The sequence below is a fragment of the Lethenteron reissneri genome, chromosome 48 (genome assembly GCF_015708825.2).
Source record: "Lethenteron reissneri isolate LAM-NWPU_2019-01 chromosome 48, ASM1570882v1, whole genome shotgun sequence".
Taxonomy (NCBI): Eukaryota; Metazoa; Chordata; class Hyperoartia; order Petromyzontiformes; family Petromyzontidae; genus Lethenteron; species Lethenteron reissneri.
This window is the reverse complement of record NC_083826.1, coordinates 4,696,673-4,721,557: the sequence shown is the minus strand read 5'-3', so window position 1 is coordinate 4,721,557 and position 24,885 is coordinate 4,696,673. Positions and strand designations below refer to the sequence as shown.

Genomic DNA, 24,885 nt, shown 5'->3' with positions numbered 1-24,885 from the left:
GCTTGAACCACCCCAGCATCTCAGCGACGCCTCCGCTGCCCCGCATCTGCGACACGCCGGTTTTGAACGCCCGTGTGTGCCTGCCTATTGTTGCTATCGAACCGATCTTCCAATCGCTCCTGGACAACTCCATTGAAGTCACACAATAGTACGACTTCATTGAAGTCACTGCAGAGGACGACTCCGTTAAATCACCCGAAAGGACGACTTCGTTAAAGTCACCCGATAGGAAGACTCCATTGAAGTCACCCAACAGGACGACTCCATTAACGTCACCCAACAGGACGTCTCTATTAACATCACCCAATTGGACGACTCCATTAACGTCACCCAACAGGACGACTCCATCGGGAGTTGGTGGGGGGGGGCGGACGAATGGACAGGAAGTAGTACCTGGTCGAGCCACATCTCGTCGGTGGAGCGGTGGTACGCCTCGCCCCAGCGCACGCACTCCGTCTGCGACGACGGGGTGTCGCTACGACTCAGCTTCACCTGCGGCAGAGAGACGCGCGTGTCACGGAGACGGACGCCGGATCGGCAGAATTCATCAAATCGCCGGGGGCAGCCCCACCTCGTCCCGCGCCGGGGTTTAATGTCTCGCTGAATGTAATTTGGGTCGCTGGTAGAATCGAGTAAGTGGCACGTGACTAGTAGCAAGCCGCGGCGGTAGCGAGAGGTGTCCTGGATGTGGTATGCCGGGTGTTTCAATATTTTCTTGAACGCAGACACGGACGAACCCGACTACAATTAAGCTCCAATCTCACAGAGACCCATGGGCGTGGGTTCCTTTCTCACCGAATATTTTGTCGGTTGCTGGTAGACTGTCGATCTCTACACGGTGGTGTGGCCCGGCTTCGACTCCCCAGTGCTGATGTTTCACTCTGCACCGGGTACTCGTAGAGCCAGACCAAGGTCGCTAGAGAATTCTTATCATTTAGTGTTACTGGCCTGAGGCTCAGAGCCAGACCAAGGTCGCTAGAGAATTCTTATCATCAATATTGCTGTCCAAGACTCACAGAGTCAGAGCGAGGCCCCTAAATGAGTCATCATTCAGTGTTACTGGCCTGAGGCTCAGGGCCAGACCAAGGCCCCTATCGGAGTATTATTATTCAATGTTGCTGGCCTGAGACTCAAAGAGCCAGACCAAGGTCATTAGAGAATTCTTATAATTCAGTGTTGCTGCCCAAAACTCACAGAGCCAGTTCAAATCCCCTATCGGAGAGTCTTATAATTCAGTGTTGCTGGCCTAAGCCTCAAGAGCCATACCAAAGCCCCTATAGGAGTCTGATAATTCAGTGTTGTTGCCTGAGACTCACAAAGCCAAACCAAGGCCCCTATAGGAGTCTGATAATTCAGTATTGCTACTCGAGACTCACAGAGCCAGACCAAGGCCCCTATAGGAGTCTGATAATTCAGTATTGCTACTCGAGACTCACAAAGCCAAACCAAGGCCCCTATAGGAGTCTGATAATTCAGTGTTGCTACTCGAGGCTCACAGAGCCAGATGAAAGCACCTGAAGACGCAAACGCCGCCCCCCGCCCCCCGCACAGCGCGCGCAGGAGCCGTACCGTCATGTCAGAGCCGCTGGTGGCCATGACGTCGCGCGGCTTTGCCTCCTTGCCAGCGATGTACGAGCTGATGGCCTCGCACGACCACGGGGAGTACTGCGACGGGAACTCGCTGTCCGCGTAGGCGAGGGGAGGCGCGCGCCCGCACGCCTCGCCGCCTCCATCTTCCTCCTCCTCCGAGTACTGCGAGGGCAATAGGGTCCCCCCCCCAAACCCGTGAAGCCTTAACGACTGTGCAAGCGCCGTCAGTGAGCAGCAGCGCCTACGAAGGCGATCACCGGCAGACGAGGGGGGTGGGTGGCCAGCACCACGCCCGGCTGCCTTTGTCCCCCAAGTGGTGATGTTTTACACATCGCACCCGGCGACACTCATTTGAATGCCTACCAACAATAACCGCCATTCGCCACTCAGTGGCGGTGACGTCACCACGACGCTTGTGCCAGGCTAGGTGCACGTTGAGGCCATGTGAAGTGTCGAACGCCCGCTGGCAGGTCACGGGGCAGACCCAGGTGCCACGGGCCGGCTGACTGAGATGACTGGCTGATGCACCATCTGTACCCCCTACTGTGCTAACTTGCTGTGCTTTAGCCACCCGGCGCTCCGCTCGTTGTTAACACCTATTACGACCCAAACCCCTATTATTAACCCTACCCCAACACTACACTTACCATTACATCTATCACTACGCCTACCACAACCCACATCACTCCCCGTACTCCTACTCCCGAACACAGCAACGATCAGACTCCATCTTACTCGGTGGACGTACTCTCTCTCGACATGCAGCAGCTCTAGCAACAGTAGTAATGGCAACAGCACTTTAGCTCACAGCAGATTCATCGGCATTAGCTGTTGCAGCAGCAGCAGCAGCGAGGCGCACCAACGTGCACTCAGCCCGGCACGCGCTCTCCCGGTTTGGGGGGGCCCCAACACAATGCGGCCCCTCACCATTGGCGCGTACTCCTCTCCGCCGTAGGGGGCCATGGCGAGGGGGGGCGGCGTAGGGGAGTGGGCGAAGGGGGGCGGGGAGACGGGCGGGGCGCCTGGGCGAGCCACCTTCAGCTGCGCCAGCAACTCGGCGCGCCGGCGGTGCAGCTCCTCCAGGCTCGGCGGGGGCTGCGCGTACGGATCCTGCGGGACGACACCAGGACAGCGTTGGAGACGGGGCACGGTTAAACGCACGTCGCGGGCCAAATTGGCGACATTGTTAACTGCCTCGCGTGATATACAGGTGGTCGTTTGGTTCAATCCTGACCCTGACGCCTGCTGCATATTTAGAGTTTGCGTGTCTCTCTTTCTCTTTCATCATCATCACGGTGGCTAGGAGATGTTAACTACCTCGCCTGGTATACAGGTCGTGGGTTCGATCCCGACCCTGACACCTGCTGTTTATTTGGAGTCTGCGTGTCTCTCTCTCTCTCATCATCATCACGGTGGCTAGGAGATGTTAACTACCTCGCCTGGTGTACAGGAGGTTGTGGGTTCAATCCCGACCTTGAAGCCTGCTGTTTATTTGGAGTCTGCGTGTCTCTCTCTCTCTCTCATCATCATCACGGTGGCTAGGAGATGTTAACTACCTCGCCTGGTATACAGGAGGTTGTGGGTTCAATCCCGACCTTGAAGCCTGCTGTTTATTTGGAGTTTGCATGTTCTCCCCATGATCGTGTGGATTTTTCTCTTGGTCACTCCAGATTGTGCGTCTCTCTCTCTGTGGTCGCGTGGATTTTTCTTCTGGGCCTTCGGTTTTTTTCACGTCCACATTTAGAATCAATGTCACACGTTTAGAGCATTTGCCTGCTATATATTTCCAGGTGATGATAAGCCACTTCGTTATCATCTGTGATGTCTAGGTTGCTTCTGTGGGGGCTTTACCTGGCAATATAAAAATAAATCAAAATTTCCAATTTAAATTTTCTAAATATATGCCCCCCCCCCCCCTCCACACACCTACAATTTAAATTGTCGTTAAAAGCACACAACAGCAACATCACTCAGTGGGAGAAAACAGAGCGTGTCTGAAGCCAGGCTACGCGATTGTGGAATTCCCTTCGTGCTGAAGCTGAATCTGTTACGCTTTTTTAAATCGTCTTAAAACTCTCCTGTTCTTTTCCAGACAGGCCTTCTCTGCGTAACTTAAGCTTCATGTAAAAAGCGTGTGAATTGCGCCGCTGCATATAGAAAGCCGAGTTAATTTTTATTATGTTCCTTGAAGGCTAACGAGCGCTTTGGCAGGCTGGTGCTGCGTGAACAGGCCCCTGTGCGATCTCAGGGATGGTTACCACTGCGGTCCGATAGGCTTATGCAGGCCACGCATTCAAACATAGAGCGCAAATTTATAAACACAGTTGTTGCCAGGATTAAAACATCCCCCCCGATTTAGTGTGGTTAAAGGTGCTGTACGGCTCACAAAAGCGGATACCACATAACTACCTCCGAGATCGCTACACGTGACCTCCGGCACACGCAAAAGGGAGCAGCACTTGCGTGCCCCACCCCACCAGCTATGAGCTGTCCGTCTCACGACGGCTACACTGATATTTCATAATCCCGAGACCTGGAATCAGCCGAATCGTGATAAATCACATCTGCGCCGGCCAACAACCGTATCGTTACGAGATTCGACTCGGCAATGCTTTCATTCGTGAGCGCACAGCTAAAATCGAATGTGGCTCTCACCCGTGGCACGCATGGCGGGCCGGTGCTGCTGCTGCTGCTGCATCTGCGGTGGTCCGTGCGGTGCCGCTGGCATGTGCCCGCCCTGCGGCGGCTGGTAGTACCCGGCCTCCGGATGGCCGTGCGACGGTGGCAGCGGCCCACCCCTCACCGCGTAGCCGCTCTCATGCGCCGGGCCCATGCCGCCATCGCGCTGGCCCGGCGGGTACGGTGACGGCGCGTGGGGGGGCGGCGGCGCACGCCACGCCCGCCGAGAGTCGTACGCCGCTGCCGCCGCGGCGGCGTGGTGGTGGTGATGGTGGTGGTGGTGGGGCGGCGGCGGCGGAGGAGGCGGCGCTCCGTGGTGACCCATGTGGTACCCGCCCGGGAGCGGCGGCGGAGGTGGCGACGCATAGGCGTGGTGCGTGGGGGGCGGCGGTGGCGGCGGGTAGGGACCGTAGGGGTCCGCCGGTGACGGGGGAGGGTACGCGTGGGGCACGGCAGGGCCCCCCAAAGAGGAGTCCGGGGGGGCCCCCTGCCTGTGCACGTAGCGGGGAGCGTACGGGGAGCTTGGGTGTTGGGTCTGACAGTACGGGGCTGCGGAGACAAACGCGAAAGACACTCAAGATGACAACGATACAATGAGCAATTATGGACCGTCACAATTTAGAATCGCACGGCGACAGTTGATATTTTTTTGTGCCGTATGTTTAAGAATTTAGATCGCGCCGCGAAATTCTTAATTCGCGTCGACATCCTGACTGTATCGGGGACACATGACACGGTAATCGTACGTCGTGCATTCTATATCGTCTCAACTAAAACTACTACTTCTAGATTTGAAGCTTTCGTGACTGCAAGGATTCATATTCTTAGGTTTTTTGACATGCACCTTTACATCATCCGCACCTAGTTTACACAACAAAGGCTCATTCCTAACAGCGTGCTTCAGCCGCACCGAACCTCACAAAAATAATATTCAGGGCCTACCTTGGCTCCTCCCACCCTCAACCAGTATATATACAAATTCTGTGTTCATGGAATTTCTCTCACTTGATACAGCTGTCGTGCTGTGACGGTTCCACCTGAAGACGGAAGCTTGTGTTGCCTCCGAAACGTCGTGATTTTTATTTTATTTTTATTTTACTTTTATTAATTTTAATTTTTTACCTACGTGACTTTACCGAAAAAAAAACTTAAGAATAAGACTACTACTACCATTTACTATTTTTATTTTACCAGGTAATGAGCTATGTAACTCTTTTCAGAAGAGACCTGGCCACAAATGATAGCTCAACGAAGTGGCTTATCACGTGTAAATGTATAGCAGCCGCATACTCTAAATGCACGTTGATTCTAAACGTGCAGGGAAAAACCGGAGGACCCGAAGAAAAATCCACGCGACCACAGGGAGACAGACATGCATATACAGGTAGTCCCCGACTTACGATGGAGATGCGTTACGACGACCCCATCGTAAGTCGAAAATATCGTAAGTCGAAAATGGCCTAGCCTACCCAGGAGTCTTAAAGAATGATGATAATTTATCAAAACAGAGAAATTTACAGTACCGTACTGTATAAACTATATGCGTACAGTACATCCCGGCAGCATCCCAACGTACAGTATCGCACCTCGTACGCTGCTGCGTTTGCCTGCCGTGCGAAATGTAAAATATTTGACAATTTTGTCATATCGCTATCGCCATCGTAAGATCGAAATATCGTAAGTCGGACCACCGTAAGTCGGGGACTACCTGTACAAATATAGAGCAGCAGGCGTCAGGGTTGCGATCGAACCCACGACCTCCTGTATACCAGGCGAGGTAGTCGACATCTCCTAGCCACCGCGGCGCCAACTTAAGTCGGGTTCAACGCCAAGGCCACCCCCGCAAGCACGCCGCACGCATTGCAGGCCCTCACCTCGGTAGTGCTGGTGGTCGTACGTTAGCGCTGGCGGCGGCGGCTGCTGCTGCTGCCCACCGCGTGGGTCCTGGAAGTAAACGTCGACGGGGGGCGCGTGGTGGGGGGGCGGTTGCGGCTGCTGCTGCGGCGGCGGTGGCTGCTGCGGCTGCTGCGGGGGCGGTGGCGGGGGGTAGAGCACCCGGCTCATGGGGTGCGCGTGGGGGTGCCCATGGGCGTGCGGGTGGTGGTGGTGGTGGTGTCCGTGCGGCACCGGGACACCTTTGCCAGTCAGGTCGGGAGCGCCGAGTCCGCCCGGTTGAAGGTGACCACCCAGACCCGCATAGGGACCCAGGTGGGATTTCGGAGGGGAGCCGATTTTGCTGTAAGAGACGGACACGGGGGCGAGCCGCGCGCAACACACACACACATACCTCTCGTTAGCACGGTTGGCTACGTACGGTGCGAAAGATATTCAACATTACGTACACACATAGCAGACGCCAACTCATCTTGCAGCTATCAAATGCGCGCAAGTGTTTTGTTACGGTTCAGAGGCGTGGCAAAGCATGGACAAGCGGGATGGCAGCCAGGTGGTAGGGAGCCGGCGCTATCAACAACTGCCCAAGCTCTGCCGTCCTCTCACTATTAAGATGTTTTCAGCCATTTACGTGGGAGGAAACCAGAGAACACGGAGGGAACAGATTCACTCAATGTACCACCATCTCCTGGGCGAGCCGGATTGTGCGATGACCCACCAAACCTACCCCACCCCCCCCAAGCTTCCACAGCCCAGGATAACAAGGCCATGTGCGTAGCCACCACCGCCTGGCATGCCACACGAGCTTCGTGATTGAAAGCATCTCCCAGAAGCAATCAAATTCGTCGTAACGCGTGCGGAGGGGGGTGGAGGTGTATCGTTGCGTACCGATCTGACACACGGTGGTGGGGGCACATGTGACGGCCGTATTCCGATGAACCTATCAACCAATCACAGCGGTTTTCCAGTTTCAGTTCGGGACAGTGCAGACTTGTCCCAACTGGCGAAGCAATACGTGCCCTTATTTTGATTCAGCAGAGCCACTCCTTGTCGAACCGGTCTTGCAACAGTCGTGTTGAAACACTTTGGTTTTATTGTTATGACGCGTCTCTCCGGCAATGGCCGCGGCAAAATTTTACGTCTGTCCGGCGACATACATATATACATACGTACGACTAACAACTTTACAACGCTCCAGCCAAAACTACAAAACCCCCAGCGCCAATCGCCAAGAAACTTAACCACACAAGTGGGGGGGGGGGGCTTGATCGGCATGTGGAGTGAACATCGGCTGTTAATGCTGCGCGTGGTGCTGCTGTCCGTCGCCTCGTGCTCTGTTACAGCCTTAACTGGGTGCCGCGGTAACAAGATGTTCACTACCTCGCCTGGTATACAGGAGGTCGTGGGTTCGATCCCGACCCTGACGCCTGCTCTATATTTGGAGTTTGCGTGTCTCTCTCTCTCTCATCATCATCATCACGGTGGCTAGAAGATGTTAACTACCTCGCCTGGTATACAGGAGGTCGTGGGTTCGATCCCGACCCTAACTGCTGCTGTATGTTTGGAGTTTGCGTGTCTCTCTCTCTCATCATCATGGTGGCTAGGAGATGTTAACTACCTCGCCTGGTATACAGGAGGTCGTGAGTTCGATCCCGACCCTGACGCCTGCTGTATGTTTGGAGTTTGCGTGTCTCTCTCTCTCATCATCATCACGGTGGCTAGGAGATGTTAACTACCTCGCCTGGTCTACAGGAGGTCGTGGATTCGATCCCGACCCTGACGCCTGCTGCATATTTAAAGTTTGTGGTATCTCTCTCTCCCCGTGGTCGCATGGATTTTTCTCTGGACCCACCGGTTTTTCCTTCCACATTTAGAAACGTGCAATTAAGATTATTGTGCTGCTATTAATTTCCACGTGATAAGCCACTTCGTTGAGCTATCGTTTGTGGCCAGGTTGCTTCTGAAAAAGAATATAATCGCTCATAGTTTAGTTTCACAAGTGCTCGCTAACAGCACTTGCCCCAACAGTTTGTTAAGGCTATACGGGGGGATCTGTCTTTGTCTTGTGTACGTGCGTGCGTGAAAAATTGCATGACCCACCCCTCGTGTGCCGTGCAGGCCGTCAGAGGCGCTCGCTTAACAGAGCTTGCCCCAACAGTCTAGCAGACTATACAGAGGACCTTTATCTTGGTGAAATTTGTGCGTGTCCGTACGTATACGAGTGTGCATTTGGGCGCGCACATGCTTACGCGCGGAAAACGCGAATGTGTGTGCGCGCGAGTGTGTGCGTGCGTGCGTATGCCAGCGCCCTTACTTGTCCGGCGGTGACCCCGACAGCGACCCCGGCGCGCTGGCGCTCGCCTCTCCCACCTTGCCGCCTCCCAGCGCAATCCTCACCCCCAGGCCGGCCGCGTGGCCGATGCTGAGCCCAGCCGGCAGGCCCAGGCCCCCGCTGACCTCCGCGCCGAACCCACCCGGGTCCGTGCCGCGCGCCAGCAGCTGCGGCGAGCTGCCGCCTCCGCTCATGAGGCCGTTCTGCGTGGGCAGGAGCTTGGACGCAAGCGGCTCCAGTCCCGAGGAGCCCATGCCAACCTTGTTGAGTTGCGTGAGAGATTGACTGGTGCCTCGACCGCCCGCTAGTTTCTTGTTTTTCAAGCGGTACCTGGTTGGGAGGGGGGGGGGGTTTGGAGGAAGCGGTCATGTGGTTTTGGTAGCGCGAAGATGTACGAGAGGTCGCCGTTGTTCAGATTCATTTGAGCAAATCGGGATGCCGTGCGTCGATGACGAGACGATGTCGCGCGTAATTACATTACGAGGGGTGCGGAAGTGAGACGCGTGTGGCGTGTGATGTCATCGCCTCGGCCGCAAAGGGCTGATCCATCCGGCGCTGGATTCTATCACAAAGTTTGGGGCAAATTCTCTGATCGATAAGGCCAATTTTCTCCAGACTAAGTCCCTAATAGCAACGTAACTTTGTACAAAAATGTAATTTGTATCGGATTGTCTTTAGGGGCAGTTATCGTGAACCATGATAGAGACAAGACAGATGGACAGTGATAGCTCAACAAACAAAACTGTGGTTGCAGAGTGAAATAAACCAGTGGGGGGCGACGTCCGATATAGAAAAATATAATTTTTTATTTTACCAGGTAAGGCCCACTGAGCTATTTAGCTCTTTCAGAAACGACCTGGCTATCAAATCAGAGAAATATCAAATGATAGCTCAAACGAATTGGCTTATCATCAAGTGGAAATGTTTTTTTATAGTAGCAGCCAAATCCTCGAAATGTATGATGTTGATTCCACATGTGGAGGGAAAATCCGGAGGGCCCCGTGAAAAATCCACGGGGTGAGAGACACCACAAACTTCAAATATACAGCAGGCATCAAAGGGGGTTGGAATCGAACGCACGACCTCTTGCATACCAGGCGAGGGAGTTAACATCCCCGAGTCACCGCGGCACGACGGGAGTACGACGCCCGCGATTCGTTCTCACCTCTCCAGCTCGTCCTGGGAGTGAGCGAACGTGCAGCTGGCGCCGCGGGGGCAGCCGCCCTGCTGTGTCAGGTCACGGCACATGCTCGTCTTGTACTTGCTGTTCTGCAGCGGCTGCGTGGCGCGGAACACAACGCGCAAAGGGCAACGGTGACTTTAACAAGTAGTAGGCCAATATCATCCACAGCAGAGGTTTTTGGGTTAGAGCGCGTAAATATAAATGCGCCGTTAAACCCGCAGCCACCCCACACAGCCAATTAGTGAGGTGTTGTCACGTAAACAGAACGTGCCAATTAGTTACTAGTTCAGCACTAGTGTATACTGTAGTAGTGTAGTGTATAGTGTACTAGTACAGCACACCGGTGTGTTGGAGAGTAAACCCACAACATTTACAATTCGTGTACCGTGGCGTTTCGCCAGTAATTACAACCGGCATCATCAGGCGACAGCCAGAGCTGTGGAGAAATCCTCCTGTTTCGGTCTTAAATAGATGATAAAGGTGACGACGATGGCGACGGTGCCAACGACGGTGGTAATTACAGTGGGTGATGATGATAATCATAGTGGTGATGATAATGATGAAGGGAATGATAATGAAGATGATGATAGTAACAGTGACGATGTGATCAATTAAGGTCATGGTGATGAAGATGATCGTAACAGTGATGATGGTGACGACGGCGACAGTAATGATCACGATGGTAATGATGACGGAAATAACAAGGACAGAAACGATGATGTGCATGTCGATGATTGTAATGACGATACTCATGGTTCTAGATTTGAAGCTTTCGTGACTGCAAGGATTCATATTCTTAGGTTTTTTTCGGTAAAGTCACGTAGGTAAAAAATTAAAATTAATAAAAGTAAAATAAAAATCAAATAAAAATCACGACGTTTCGGAGGCAACACAAGCAGTCGTGCTGTGACGGTTCCACCTGAAGAGGAAAGCTTGTGTTGCCTCCGAAACGTCGTGATTTTTATTTAATTTTATTTTTATTTAACTTTTATTAATTTTAATTTTTTACCTACGTGACTTTACCGAAAAAACCTAAGAATATGGATACTCATGGTGACGTGCATAACGGCGGTGACGGTAATAGCAATGACAGCGGTGCCAAAACTGGTGACGACGTTGATGACGAATATCGGGGGTGGTGGTCGTGGCAAGGGCACCTGTGTCTGCTCGAAGCCCTTCTTGCTGTAGTTCTGAATGAAGTCCACCAGTCCCTGCACGACCGTCTTCACCGCAACCATCGCCGCCGCCAGCTGCTCCCACGTGGGCGCCGCCGCGTCTGCGTGCGGGGCGGAAGCGTCGGTGTGAAGGCCGGTGAAAAGCGCCGACGTGTTCAGACTTAGCGATCCTGACGATGATTTGACCCCGTGGTGTTGATCGCGAGACCCTGGCCACCAGGGCTGTCCCATAAGGAGCGGTGGGGCGGGGGGGTGCAGGCCCTCCCCCCCCTACCACCCCATGCCTTCAAACTAAACCGGACGTATCACTAAAACAATTTTTTTTACAATTTTTATTTTACCAGGTAAGGACGACTGAGCTGTTTCTAGCCTGCTGTATATTTGGAGTTTGCATGTTCTCTCCTCGCAGTCGTGTGAATTTTTCTCCGGGTCCCCGGGTTTTTCCACACGATGAGCCACTTCTCGTTCAGCTATCATTTGTGACGGCCGGGCCGCTTCTGAAAAAGAGCTACATAAGCTCAGTGGGGCCTGGACCTGGTAGAGCAAAAAATTAGTTTAGTTTTTTTTAATCGTAAGACTTCCTTACCTGGGCTGGGGTCGATGTTGGCCAGCAGTTCCAGGTGGGGCCGGAGCTGGTTGAGGTTGGCGGGGTCGCCCGTTCTCTGCAGCGCGATCGTCAGCTCCTGCACGCTCTGCGCAAACGATGCCGGCGTCTGCAGCTGTTGGGAGGGGGGGGCGGAGGGCGTTAGTGGTAAGGCAGACGCAAGAAATAAACACACGCACGCACGAGTGTGTAAAAACATCGTCTTGGAGAATACAAAGATGGCTGGGCGTGGTGCTGGCCACCCACCCCCTCGTGTACCGTGCCGGCCTTGTATGTATGTCTATTGAATTTCTTTCGCACCGTACGTAGCCAGCTGTGCTAATCGCAGGTGCTCGCTAAAAGCACTTGCTTCAACAGTCTATTCAGACAATACAGGGGATCTTTGTTTTTACAGACACGCGTACATACATGCGCGTCTACGTATGCGTGCGTGTGCGAGTGTGTTTGCGCGCAAGTCTGTCTCTCGCTTTGTCGACGATGGACTGCATGTCTACATACGTACATATATAAGTATCCGTGTGTGCATGTACCCGGCCGGGTACGGGTATGGGTACCCGTTTGCGACCCTGGTGCGGCCGGGTACGGGTAGGCCGTGAGTCACTGGTGAGTAACCGTTTGTCACTCATTTCCCAACGTCTTGTCTCTTCTCACAATTCAAGTTCCTAGAATCAACCCACCCGCGCCTGCAACATGGCTTCATCCCAGATGTCGCAATCGGGTACCCGATACCCGTACCCTACCCGTACCCAGCCGGGTACGAGTAGCCGGGTATTGGGTAGGGTACGGGTACCCGTTTGCGACCCTGGTGCGGCCGGGTACGGGTAAGGAATCAAAACCCGTTTGCGACCTCTGGCGTGTGTGTGTGTGCGCAGGTCTGGCTCTTCTCACCTTGTCGATGATGGACTGCATGTGCGACTTGTGGGCCAGGTCTCCGTAGAGCAGCGACGACCACTGGTCGGGCGCGATGCGAAGCCCGGCCTCCATGGCGATCTGCACAATCTGTGAGTCGTGTTCGCGACGCAGCGCCTCGTACGTGCGGAACTCCTCCTTGAGCTGCATCAGCGACGAGTCCTCGTCGCGTTTCGTCACCTGCGCCGGGGCGGGAGAGATGGGGGGACCACACACGGGGGTTAGCGGTTAAGGTTGATTTTTTTCGCGTTTAAAGTTTGTTGTCCTTCCCCGAACCTCCGAGTAGCACGGTTGGTAATGTACGGTGCCAAAAAAGTTCAACATACATACTTGCATACAAGGTCAGAGGTTTAAGGGTTTAGGATTAGGAGTAAAGAGGTTTAGGACTCGGGGTTTAGGGTTTTGGGCTTAGCATTATACGGCTTAGAATAAGGGTCTTACGGTAATGACCTGAGGATCACGGGATTAAGGTTATGGGCTTAGAGTTGGGGGGCTTAGGATTAGGGGCTTATAGTTATGGCTTAGGATTATAGGCCTAGAGTTAGGGGCTTAGGGGGTTTAGGGTTATGGGCTTCTGTTGCGTGCGTACATGTTGTACCGTTCGTCAGCTCACCATCTCTGGTGCAAGCTGCCCACGGGAGCCTCCCACGGCAGCTCGTTGTGTTTCTAGATTGAAAACTAATTTCTTTAAAACTGCTCGTCGTTGTGGTGCGCTTAGTTTGTCGTCCTTCCCTCGCCACACCTCTGATTATCACGGTCGGCTACTACGTACAGTGCGAAAGAAGTTCAACGAACGTACACAGGCATGTTTATAACTACAGTTGGCGCGCGCGTGTGACGGCGCCCGTGACGGCGGCACGCCCGGAAGAGCGCGCGTACCTTGAAGCAGGAAGCGCGGTAGAGCAGCTGCACCACGTGGCCGATGCTGGTCTTGGACGCCTGCGGAAATCGCGTCTCCAACCGCTGGACCACAAACAGCACGAGCACCTTGCGCGACAGTGCCGAGCCGTCCTCCAGCGCCAGCAGGACCAGCTTCAGCGCCTCCTCCTGCATGGCTGGGGGAGTCAGGAAGGGGAGGGAGGGAGGGGCGGACAGGGGAGGCAACGAGGGATACGAGCGTTGTCACGATGACGACCGGATTGAGTGAGATGACGATTTCATCCGAGTCATCCGTCATTCAGCCACGAGAAATCAACGGATGCAGCGAGGCCTTACACAGGCTTCGCCAACTCTAATTACGTAAGTAGACACAAATACAAAGATCCCCCCCCTATAGAATTAACAGACTGTTGGGGCAAGTGCTGTTAGCGAGTAGCAACTTTCAAGGCCGGCACGCGAGAGGGTGACTGAGTCAACCTAGGGGAGGTCGTGTTGGTGGCCGTGAGCGGGAATCGAACACAGACACCCACACGCACCACAGACACAACACCCCCACACACTCAACAAAGACACAACACAGACACACAACAACCGCCATTCGCCACTAAGTGGCGGTGACGTCACCACGACGCTTGTGCCAGGCCATGTGCACCTTGAGGCCACGTGAAGTGTCGAACGCCCGCTGGCAGGAGGTCACGAGGCAGACTCAGGTGCCACGGGTCGACTGACTGAGATGACCGAGATGACTGGCTGATGCACCACCTGTGCCCCCTACTGTACAAACTTGCTGTGCTTTAGCCACCCGGCGCTCCGCTCGTTGTTGTGAGCGTCGCTCCTCTGCCCTCCGTTGTTGTTGGAGTGCGACTGCCTCCAACTGCCCAGTAGCGTCCTTCACGAGCCTCCTCCACAGAGGCTGATCTTGACACCGCTGATACCAGTCATCGGCAGACACAACACCCACCCACGCACACACACGCAACACTCACCGGGCCCGAGGAACTGGCATCCGCGGGCGCGCACGGCCGCCCACAGGTTGGAGGAGAGCTGCTGCGGGTTCTGGTGCTGGAGGATGAGCTCGGTGACGGTGCGCTCGCCCAGGGACCGCGCCGCCCGCATCGCCCGCAGCCGGCCCTCCTCCTCCACCAGCTGGCAGTTGACCAGCGTCACCAGCTTGCGCTGCATGGGCCGCGAGAGCTGCGACTGCGACGCTGCCACCACGCCTGCGGAGGGGGGGGTCGGATAGGGGCAGAGACACACAGGCAGAGAGACGCGTGGTGGGTTACGCACCGTCTCGATCTTTTTCACGGATGTCCAGCAAGGGGCACGGTGGGGGTGGAGGGGTGGGATCAGTGAGGTTACATCAACAAACAACCAGAGCCAAGTTAGCAAGTCACTAAAATATATATAACAAAAATTATAGAAGTATAAATAGCATAATTACACATACCTGTCAACCCCTTATCAGTGCCTACCTTATTACAGACCGATTCAGATCTTATTGGTCACCCCGTGCCCTTACAAATCTCAACATTCCTCCTACAAAGTCCCATCACAAGGAAGAAACAAACAAGTAGACAAATAAAATGTGTTGCCCGTATTGAAACGGCTGTACGCCGTATGGACCTGAAAACTCCATTTTCCTGTATAAGAATACGGGGTAAACCGTATGAGTTGACAGGTATGAGTACGTAAATTCCTGCGGAAATGTCAACACCAAATGCAAGCTTGGGGTAAGGCAGAAACAACAACAACAACAACAACAAACCCCAGACCACAACACACAGTAGTCCCTCGATTACATTGCGCGTGAATATTGAACTGTTGATACACGGGGAAGGAAAGATCAAAGTGACAAGCGAGAAGTCGAGAGAAGAGGTCACAGTCTCATTTGCAAAATATAAAAGGTCCATGTGACCACGCTTTGCCGTGCCGGTCACCATGTAGCGCCGCAGCCCAAAACAACCTGCAGTGGGTTTGGTGGCCGCTCGGTAAAGCATCCAGGCCGGGGTTCACCAAACTGCTTCCTGTACTGCCACCTCACAAGTTTTACAAACCACCACAAAAGCACCATCAACATCACCATCGTGACCAACACCTGCACCACCACCACTAATACTACCGCAACCGCCATCACAACCAGCACCGCCGTCATAATTGGCACCACCGCTATCACCAGCATCGCCACCACAATCGGCACCAGTGGTGGCGACGTCATCGCAGTGCTTGTGCCAGGCTAGGTGGCGTTTGAGGCTATCACGTGAACAGTGGAAGCTCTCAGCTGGTAGGAAGTCACGGGACTGGACACAGGTGTTATATGGGGTCGACCGACTGAGAAAATAAGCAGTCGCTGCCATCACCACCACCGCCGCCGCCATCACCACCACCGCCACCGCCATCACCACCACCACCGGACTCACCCTTGGCGCCGCTGAGAGGTTTGAGCAGCAGCGCCAGCTCCTCCACGCACTTCTTGGAGGCGTCGTAGTGGGCGCCATTCTCTGCCACGCTCGGCACTGCTACGCCGGGCGCCTGCGAGTCCGGCACCTGTGCGGGCAGGGGAGAGGTGCCGATTGGTCACGTGACGCCGCCGTGGCAATCACCGACGCCGGTGGCGGAGTTTGTACGATGCGCGCCGTTTGCCGGTGCAATCCGACGGGATCGGGCAAACGCAGCGCGATTAGCGTGCTGTAAATTAGCATTCCACAATGATGATGATGATGACAATGCTGACGATGATGACTGAGATCAAGGTAGCGATGATGACGATGGTCATGACGACAATGATGATGAAAACAGAATACGCTTTACCCCTTCCAGGAAATTATACTGTGTTAAGATCTTCAAACACCAAAGGTGTCAGTCCGCATTAACCACGCATCATGCTTGTGGTAAAATATGCAAACAAACATCCTTTGATAATAATAATGTATGCAATGTCTTTGAAACTGATTGGCCTACAGCAGAGACCGCCTCCTTTGTGGCCTTGTCCCACCACCGTTGTTAGACTAGAGAACAACGCCAAAAGGTGGATAACACATCTTAACACCTCCTATAATATTAACAATCCGAAGCTTGCCTTCACGTAGCTCTGTGACATTTTGTTGTCTTTCCCCCGCACACTCCTATTAGCGCGGCTGGTTACGTGCGGTGCGAAAGAAGTTCAACGTGCATACGTACACACATACGCAAAAGCCTATTCGTTTTTTTATTATGATGCTGGAAAAAAAGATTCCCATCGAGATGACAATGACATTGACTAGGACTAAGATGACGATGATGACGACAACGATTATGAAATGATGACGACACGACAATGGCGACGATGATTTGCAACATGATAATGACGACGATGATTACAACATGATGACAATGATGACATGATTATAATGACGACGATGATTATGGCATAATAAAAATGAAGATGATTACGACATGCTAATGACGACGACGATGATTACGACATGGTGATGACGACAACAACGACAATGTACGACACAAGTAAGAAAACGATCCCAAGGGGGTACGCGCGCGCACACACGCGCACACACACGCACAAACATGAGCACGCACAAACGTACGCGCATGCACGTACCTGCGCGCCCAGCAGCTGCAGCAGGGCAAAGTTGACGGGCAGCGCCTCAATGTCCGTGTGGATGGCCGTCTGGTCGAAGGGGCAGGCCTTGCGGTGCAGCTTGTTGAGGCACGTCTTGCAGGCCGTGTGGCCGCAACCCAGGCTCACGGGACGCCGAAGGGTCTCGTCAAACTCATGGCAGCAGATGGGGCACGACAGGAACTCGGTCCACTGCGGCGCTTGCACGGGCATCGTTGTCGAAGCCGCCCGGCCTGCCTCGGAGGGTGTGGGGGTGGGGGGTAGAGGAAGAAGAGGAAGAGGGGAGGGAGAGAGGGAGGTAGAGAGGGAGGGCATAACAGCGACGGTTAACGCAACCGGGTGAGGATCAAGCACTCGCTTCGTTACCGGTGATAAAAAGTCGTAGATTTCTTAAACACGATTCAACGTGGCCTTACAAGCACTCTCGTGTCGGCAGTGAGACTCGAATAATCCTAAGCGTGCCTTGGTGTAGCTTCACTGTTGAACGCGAGCGTCCGACATGGCCCCAACAATGCAGGTGGCATTAACCGCATTATTAAAGCTCACCGCAACGTCACCATTGCGTACCGGCGTCATGGGGTCGAATTTGTGGCAAATTTGAACATTCACCTGCAAATAACTCACTTTGGATGACACAGTTACAACACGGCCACGGTGTAAAGGCTCGACACCACGGAATTACAATCCAGCGGTTGTTGGCTCCATCTCCGGGCAGGGCAGTTGCAACAATGGTCAGGCTTCTTAATTCCCACCCACCCCACACCAGTCCCCCCCAAAGTAGTATACAGGAACTCCTCTACTTACTAACGAGTTAGGTCGTCAGCTCTGTTCGTAAGTCGAATTGTTTCGTAAGTCCCAACTTATTCCAGTCAATTCCAAACACGGCGTGTACACTAAACATGGGGAATGGCTTAAAAGTTGAACAATCCCTTGTAGATGTAGATGCCACTGGTTCCTCACGTTCTGCAGATGTGGAATGCCACCACCGCCATCTACTGCGTGGCGGTTGAACTTACGACTCTCGATCCGAACAGGCAACTTGACAAACACGGGCAGGTTCGTTCGTATCTCTGAAAGCTCCTAAGTCGAACGTTCGTAAGTAGAAGAGTGTGTCATAACATGGGGTTGCACACCACAGTTAGCCGATCGGCAGGTGGCGTGTGGCGGTTGTAAAGCGTGGGTTGTACTGCCACCGATTTCCGGGGCAGTTTGGCGAGCGTGGAACGAGTTGGGGCAGACTTCCAGTGCGAGAGGGGCTCTCTCTCCGGAGGCTCTTCCAGCAGCAGTTGGGGGCGAGAGCAAATCTATCGAACGGCTGCGCCATAACCTCTCCAATTCGTCCAGCCGTACACGCGCGAGAGAGAGAGAGAGACTCGGCGATACAGCCGCAGTCGATTCCACGTACACTTTCGCGACATTCCACCCCGATAGATAAAATAAAAACCAGAGAGGGGGTGCTCGGACGAATCAGGAACCGTCGCTCACAGCTCACAAGAGCCACGGTAATGCCTTGGCCCCAACTTGGGACACCGCGAGTTGTTTTTTTGTCGATTCGGATTCCGCTCAAGTCAGTTTGACAAGGAACACCCACGTACGTATACGGAGAACACCACCCACCCACCCACCTCGCCCGTCAAACAATACCCCCTGTTGCTTTGTTCCCTGCAGTCCGGTTTGGCTGGATACTTTACCCGTGACACCCTCCAGCCCTCCCCCTAAACGGGTGTTTGGTTTGTTTTTCTTTTACATTTCCCCAGGGGGAAATGACGACGACGCCGACGACGGGAGAAATCAAATGGGAGCGTTGCGCGCGTCTTTGGTGTTTGAGCGAGGCTGTTGGCGAAGGGGCCGTGTGTCAGAGACTGAGCTACAACTTTTTTTTTATTTTTTCCAGGTGAGGCCCCACTGAGCTACGTAGCTCTTTTTCAGAAGCGACCTGGTATGCGCAGACGATAGCCCAACGAGAATTGATTCATCATCGTCGTGTGGAAATTTATAGCAGCCAAATACTTTGAACGCGTGATGTCCATTCTAAAAGTGGAGGGGGAAAAATATTGGAGGGCTCGGAGAGAAATCCACGCAACCACCGCGAGAGAGAACACGCAAACTCAAAATATACAAGCAGGGGTTCAGGGTCGGGATCGAACCCGCGACCTCCTGTACACCAGGCGAGGGAGTTAACATCTCGCCACCACGGCGGCAGTTTCAGAATATATGGGATGGAGGGGGGTGGTGGGACGGTGTTTCTGCGTCGCTTCACCCAATTAAAGCAATTTGCGAGAAACTTGTATAAAAGTTGGCAAAATGAGGACCGCCGCGACGCCAGCACACGTGCCGCACACACGGCCTAAGCTCTCTTTTCCGAACGCCGTCACGGGATCTCCGTGACGTCCACCGCGGTGAAGGCGGACGGGCGCCAGAGGTCGCAATCGGCTACCCAATACCCGTACCCTACCCGATACCCGGCTACCCATACCCGGCCGGGTACGGGAACCCGTTTGCGATCCTGGTGCGGCCGGGTACGGGTACGGGTAAGGAATCAAAACCCGTTTGTGACCTCAGACGGGCGCGTAGTATTTTCACGGTTGGTCCAACCGCGGCCATCACCAAGGGCAGCCGCTGGAGCTCGAACCGCTAAACCTCGGCAACGAGCGGCGATCGCAAATCCCGCTGGCCCAGACGGCCGTCTCCAACCTGCGTGGTGTGCCCCCCCCCACCCAGTTAGCGAGTCCAAGACTTCCTGCCTCTCAGTGTAATTCCACAAACGCATCTGTCCACGCCTCTCTGCTGCGCCGAACTTTTATTGGATTCACACACTTATCGACCCACATACCTGCCCCTGCCTGCTTGTTGCAAATCCACCAACTTCTTCACTCACCCCCACCCACCCCACCCACCACACCCCCGAATCGATCCCCCCCCCCGCCACCCCCCAAACCTACCACGCTTACCTAACACAGCAGCCACCCACTTCAAAAGCGTCCAAAGTCCTTGCAAACCATTTGCATGACGAGCTATATTTGGAACGCAAATTGCCACCCAGGTAAATTATTCTCCGCAAATGCACCGCATGACTCATGAACCCCCCCCAATTCAGAAAAATAACCTGAAAAATCACTCGATGAGATCACACGGCAGCGGCAGCGAACATCTCCCGCTGCCGCGAAAACTTGGCAAGACCCTCTTTGGTGCGGGAGGGGGGTCTTCATTGGGGCTTGCCTGAGTACGCGAGCTTCAGTACAATATAATAGTAGGGCGAGAGCTCGCTTAACGCGTAGCGGTGTTCACACCGCAACGCGTTTCCGCAATGTCGCGGTTCTTCCATTCAGGAACGCTTCTCCTGCACAACGCGGAAAGCGCCCACCCCCCACCGTTATATCGAGGAAGGCGCCACCCGTTATAAAGTGGAACGCGTACTCAATAATAACACGGAATGGGCACGATTTGAATGCGGTTTCTGAGCGGTCAACACCGAACTACTTTCTTGAGCTACGCGGCTAAGTGGTACAGTGATACAGTGATACAGCGGCGTGCCCTCATCTCGGTTCTCCGTCTCGCCACGGGATGACTGCAGGCCGAGTTTACAGTGCACACGTGATTCGGTACGGTAATTCTTCGCTTAACGCGGCGCTTTTCAGAAACGCACCTACCACGTTAAACGAGGAATTACTGCACTACGATGATGATGATAATAATCGTGGCAAGCAGGCCACCGCCACTGCCGCCTCTGCGTCGCCAAGGTCACTTACCGGCTCCCGGTCACCCGGAGTCACCCGCTGGTCCAGGAACAGAGTCGTCCGCCAGCTACCGCATCGCAGCTTTCAACCTACGCTGAAGAGCACACGGACCCGAAAGGAGAAAACAAAATCAATCATCAACAACAACAACCACCATTCACCACTAAGTGGCGGTGACATCACCACGACACTTGTGCCAGGCCAGGTGCACTGCGAGGCTTTCACGTCAAGTGTTGAAGGCTCGCTGACAGGAGGTCACGGGACAGACCCCAGGTGTCATGGGTTGACTGATGATTGGCAGATGCACCAACTGTGCTCTCCACTGTGCCAACGTTTTGGGTTTTAGCCGCCTGGCGCTCCGTTCCTTGTTGCGAGCGTCGATCCTCTGCCCTCCGTTGATGTGCGAGGGCGAATGCCTCCAACTCATCAGCAGTGTCCGTCACACACACAACCCTGCGGGACTACGCAATCCTCACCCTTCACGCACCAGGCAAACCCATTTCTGGATGAAGGCCTTTGCCCACCGTGTCAGCCACAGGGCTCCACTTCGCCGTACGTTACCACGCTTACTTGGCGCGGGTTAGTCGACGCGGACAACAATATATACATGCAGGGAGCGTGGATATGCTGTACAATGATGGATTTTTGCTGCACTGCATGCAACAATATAGTCCTACCATCGAGTCACCTGCAATGCGCCCGATCACAGATGCCAGAATATCTAAGCAGGCTGCGAGCCTGGATATGGTGCTTGGAATTGCGACCAACCCACCCCTGGATACTAAAGGACACCGACCTAAGCTCCAAAGCCAGTCCTGTGGACTGTTGCAGGAGTAATACTGCCAGCCGGAGGAGGTTCAGCCAAAAAAATCACGTCGTTGTACTGCACTTCTACGCTCACTCTCTATGCGCCCCGCTGTCACTCGTGCCGCCCTGCCGAGCGTTGTCAAGAATGGGAAAACGACCCCACGTGACGTGCACGGAGTCGGGAAAGGCTCGCTGTCATCCAGCTGTGGATTGACAAAAGCGCCGTACGTACGTGCGCGTACCTCCGACGTTCTGCTTTATTTGTGACGAGCGTTTCATGTTTTTTTGTCCTACACTCTGAAGGAAGGAAAGAATCTCGCGGATGTCTCTCGCTCGGGGCATGAAAAAAAACATGCCCAGGTGACGCGTTTCAGCCATTTTAACGACTGCAAGGACGTGACCCAAAGTAACCCTCACCCCCTGTTTGGGACCCAAGCGCGGTCCCAAACATCAACGGAGCAGCGGAGCCGTCGTCACGTACTGCCTCGGACTGACGTGCACCCCCCCCCCTCACACCCACCTCCCTGACTACCGGCAGCTTTTAAAGCTTTGGCCCGCCGGGCAGGGGCGAGGTTCAGTTTAACCGCGGTGACGCAAGCCGCCGTTCTCGTTTGTGCTTTATTATTGTAACGTGCACTCGGGAGAGAGAGGAGCCGTGCCGCATGCGGCCCCAACTTCCTTGTTTACCAGCCAGGCGAGCGAGCGAGCGAGAGCTGGCGGGCGGGCTGGCGGGCGGGCGGACACACCCTCCCCGCGCACTTCACCGCCGCGCCAGCACCGACGGCCGCCCAACGCCCCCCACACCTCACGCCGCCCCCTACCACCCCCCCCTTCCTCACCCCAACCAAAGTTCCAACACCCGACGCTAACCGCCTCTCGCCAGACACCCCCCCACCCCAACCGCCGAGCTGCACACACCAAAAACCGCACCCCGAACTCCACGCTCCTTATCCCACGACACATACCTCCCCGCCACAAAGACAAAGATCCCCCCCCGCATAGCCATAAGAGACTGTTGGGGCAAGTGCTGCTTTCTGAGCAGCACCTATGGAGGCCGGAACGGCACGCGAAGGGGGCGGGTGGCCAGCACCACGTCTGGCCGCGTTCATCTACCCAGTGCCGATGATTACACACCACAGCAAGTACTCGTTTGAGGCGACCTTGGGAAGGCCCAGGACCGGTTCAAATAATCGTCACTGGCGTTGGTGACCGTCGGCGGGAATCGAACTGGTTACTGGGTTTGTAGCGCGGCGCGCTAACCACTACGCCACTGCTCCCCAGCTCCTACCACACACTCCAAACCACACACACACTCCAAATCTCAAAATCTACAACCAAGTTTAACACGCAGGCTTTTGCGATCAATATCATCCATAATACAGGTTTTTTTGGGTTAGATCGCGTAAATATATGTGTCGTTAAACCCGGATGAAGCTAGTTGTAATTACTTGTGAAACGTCGTACTCAGATTGTAAATGTTGTGGCTTGGCTTTCCAACACACCGGTGTGCTGTACTAGTGATGAATTGGTCACGTTCTACTTACGTGACAACTCTTACTAGTTGGCTGTGTCAGGTGGTGGCGGGTTTAACGACACATTTATATATTTACGCGATCTAACCCAGAAACAACCTATGGATCTACAACCCTCCCCTTCAGACCCCAACAAACCCATAACGCTCCGCACCGGGACACACCCATCGCACCCTCAAAGTTTCACATCTCTCATTCCATACTCCACACAGCCATCACTCTACACCCCGACATCCACACCCCAACAACACCCCCCCCCCCACCCCGACATCCCCTGTTGCCGTGACATCACGTGCTTCAAGACCCCGCCGTAACAGGTCCAAGTCGACCGTGTAAAACGTCTCTGCGCGTCAAAGTTTTTGCTGCATTCCTGCTCAAGTGTTGCACGACGTGCCCCGCGTTCCACAGAGCAGCTGACGCGCGCAGTGCGTGCACACGGTCGCCCACTCGCTGAGACGTTGAACCCGATCGGGCCCAAGCTTCTGTATAAATAGAGGCTAGGAGGGCCCGACCACCCCCCCCAATACCCTTTCTTCTCGCAGGAGTGGTGTGGCGCAGAGAGAGCGGCAGGGAATGTAGGGCAAGGAAAGGTGTTTCATCAGGGCTTTCATACGGAATCACAACCTTTATTTATCCTGGAGAAATCCGATGAGCTGTGAAGCTCTTTATCGCAGATGCCCAGTTGGGTGCGCACGTCCTGCTATGTACCCGTGAATCAGAAGCGCGGACACCGTTGGACAAAAAGAAAAATGGAAACAAAAGCTGAAAGGTGCTCAAAGAAGCATGGAAACATGCGAGCGTGGGGTTTAAACTGAGTGACAAGTAGAAGAGGAACGCGTCATTTAGAGAACATACACAAGCTGGAGACATCACGTCGACTGTTAAGAAAGGTAAACATGGACACGTGGCAGGCGGTCGAGACTGGCGCCACAGAATGGCAGCCAAAGGAGGGATCACGCCGCTGTAGCAAAGGAGAGAGAAAATCGCAGTCGTGTGCAGGTCGCTAGGCAGCGATTGCCATCGCTGGGAGAGACGGCGATGTCTTGGGGAGAGGCCTTCATCCGGAAGCGGGCTAGACCGTGGCCGAAAGATAACGACGATGACGACGATGATGATGATGACGACGATGATGACATACGAACATACAAAGGGACAACACGAGGGAAGCACCGGGCGTTCTTTTTCCGGAGCCGTGGAGACACGCGCAAGGCCCCCGAGAGAGAGGCGCGCACGACGTTACGGCGGGCAATCACTCCTGGGAAATGTTGCTCGCGCTAAGTGACAGGCGATCGGTCAACCAGACCTGCATGGGGACAAGGAGACCGGGGGGCGGGGGTGTGGGGGGGGGGGGGCAAGGGGCGGCTTGACCCACGTGATCGGCGGAGACGAGTCGCACTCCGGCTAATCAAGGACGTGCCGAGCGGCGCTCGTCAAAGATTAATCGTCCCTCCTCTTGCGTCCGGTTCCCTGCAAGCAATATAATTGTTGTTTTCGTTGTTTTGCTTCCGAATCTCGTTTCCAGGAGGGTCCTGCCAAGTTAGTTCTATTTGGGTGGGTGGGGGGGGAGCGGCACAATTTATTCATTAACATAAACTCTGGCGCTTCGCCGCCACCAGTGGGGGCAACATTTCGGAGGGGCTGAACTGCACACCATGGCCAAATCATTCGAGGGGGGGAGGAGGGGAGCGGGAAATAAAATTGCGTTACTATTGAAGTTTTCAATAACAACGGTGGCAATCGCTTGCTCACACGCCACTAATCGGCGGAAGGGCCTCCCCCGCTTAGAGCGAGGCTCCGGAGAGACCCTCTCGAGCATCCCTCGGCCGACCGCCGTGCCGGCCAGACATCTTGAGTAAAGCGTGGGGCTGACCCACACTTTGTGATACGCACGCAGAACTTCTTTCGCACCGTACGTGGGCCAACCGTGCTGATCGGAGTGTGCGGGGGAAGGACAA

The 24,885-nt window shown here is 54.4% G+C and overlaps 1 protein-coding gene across 1 annotated transcript in view; it reads right to left on the bottom strand.

Annotated features, from left to right (window-relative positions):
* The window catches only part of LOC133354708 (roquin-1-like), a 45,152-nt gene that overhangs the window by 5,708 nt on the left and 14,559 nt on the right, over positions 1-24,885 (bottom strand). Inside the window, 15 exon segments of the mRNA XM_061571761.1 lie at positions 394-492; positions 1,570-1,752; positions 2,518-2,780; positions 4,246-4,818; positions 6,144-6,505; positions 8,477-8,824; positions 9,660-9,772; positions 10,835-10,953; positions 11,439-11,571; positions 12,345-12,545; positions 13,245-13,420; positions 14,231-14,464; positions 15,662-15,788; positions 16,837-17,087; positions 20,604-20,685. Coding sequence (XP_061427745.1) covers positions 394-492; positions 1,570-1,752; positions 2,518-2,780; positions 4,246-4,818; positions 6,144-6,505; positions 8,477-8,824; positions 9,660-9,772; positions 10,835-10,953; positions 11,439-11,571; positions 12,345-12,545; positions 13,245-13,420; positions 14,231-14,464; positions 15,662-15,788; positions 16,837-17,067 — 3,162 coding nt within the window. The 5' untranslated portion in view covers positions 17,068-17,087; positions 20,604-20,685.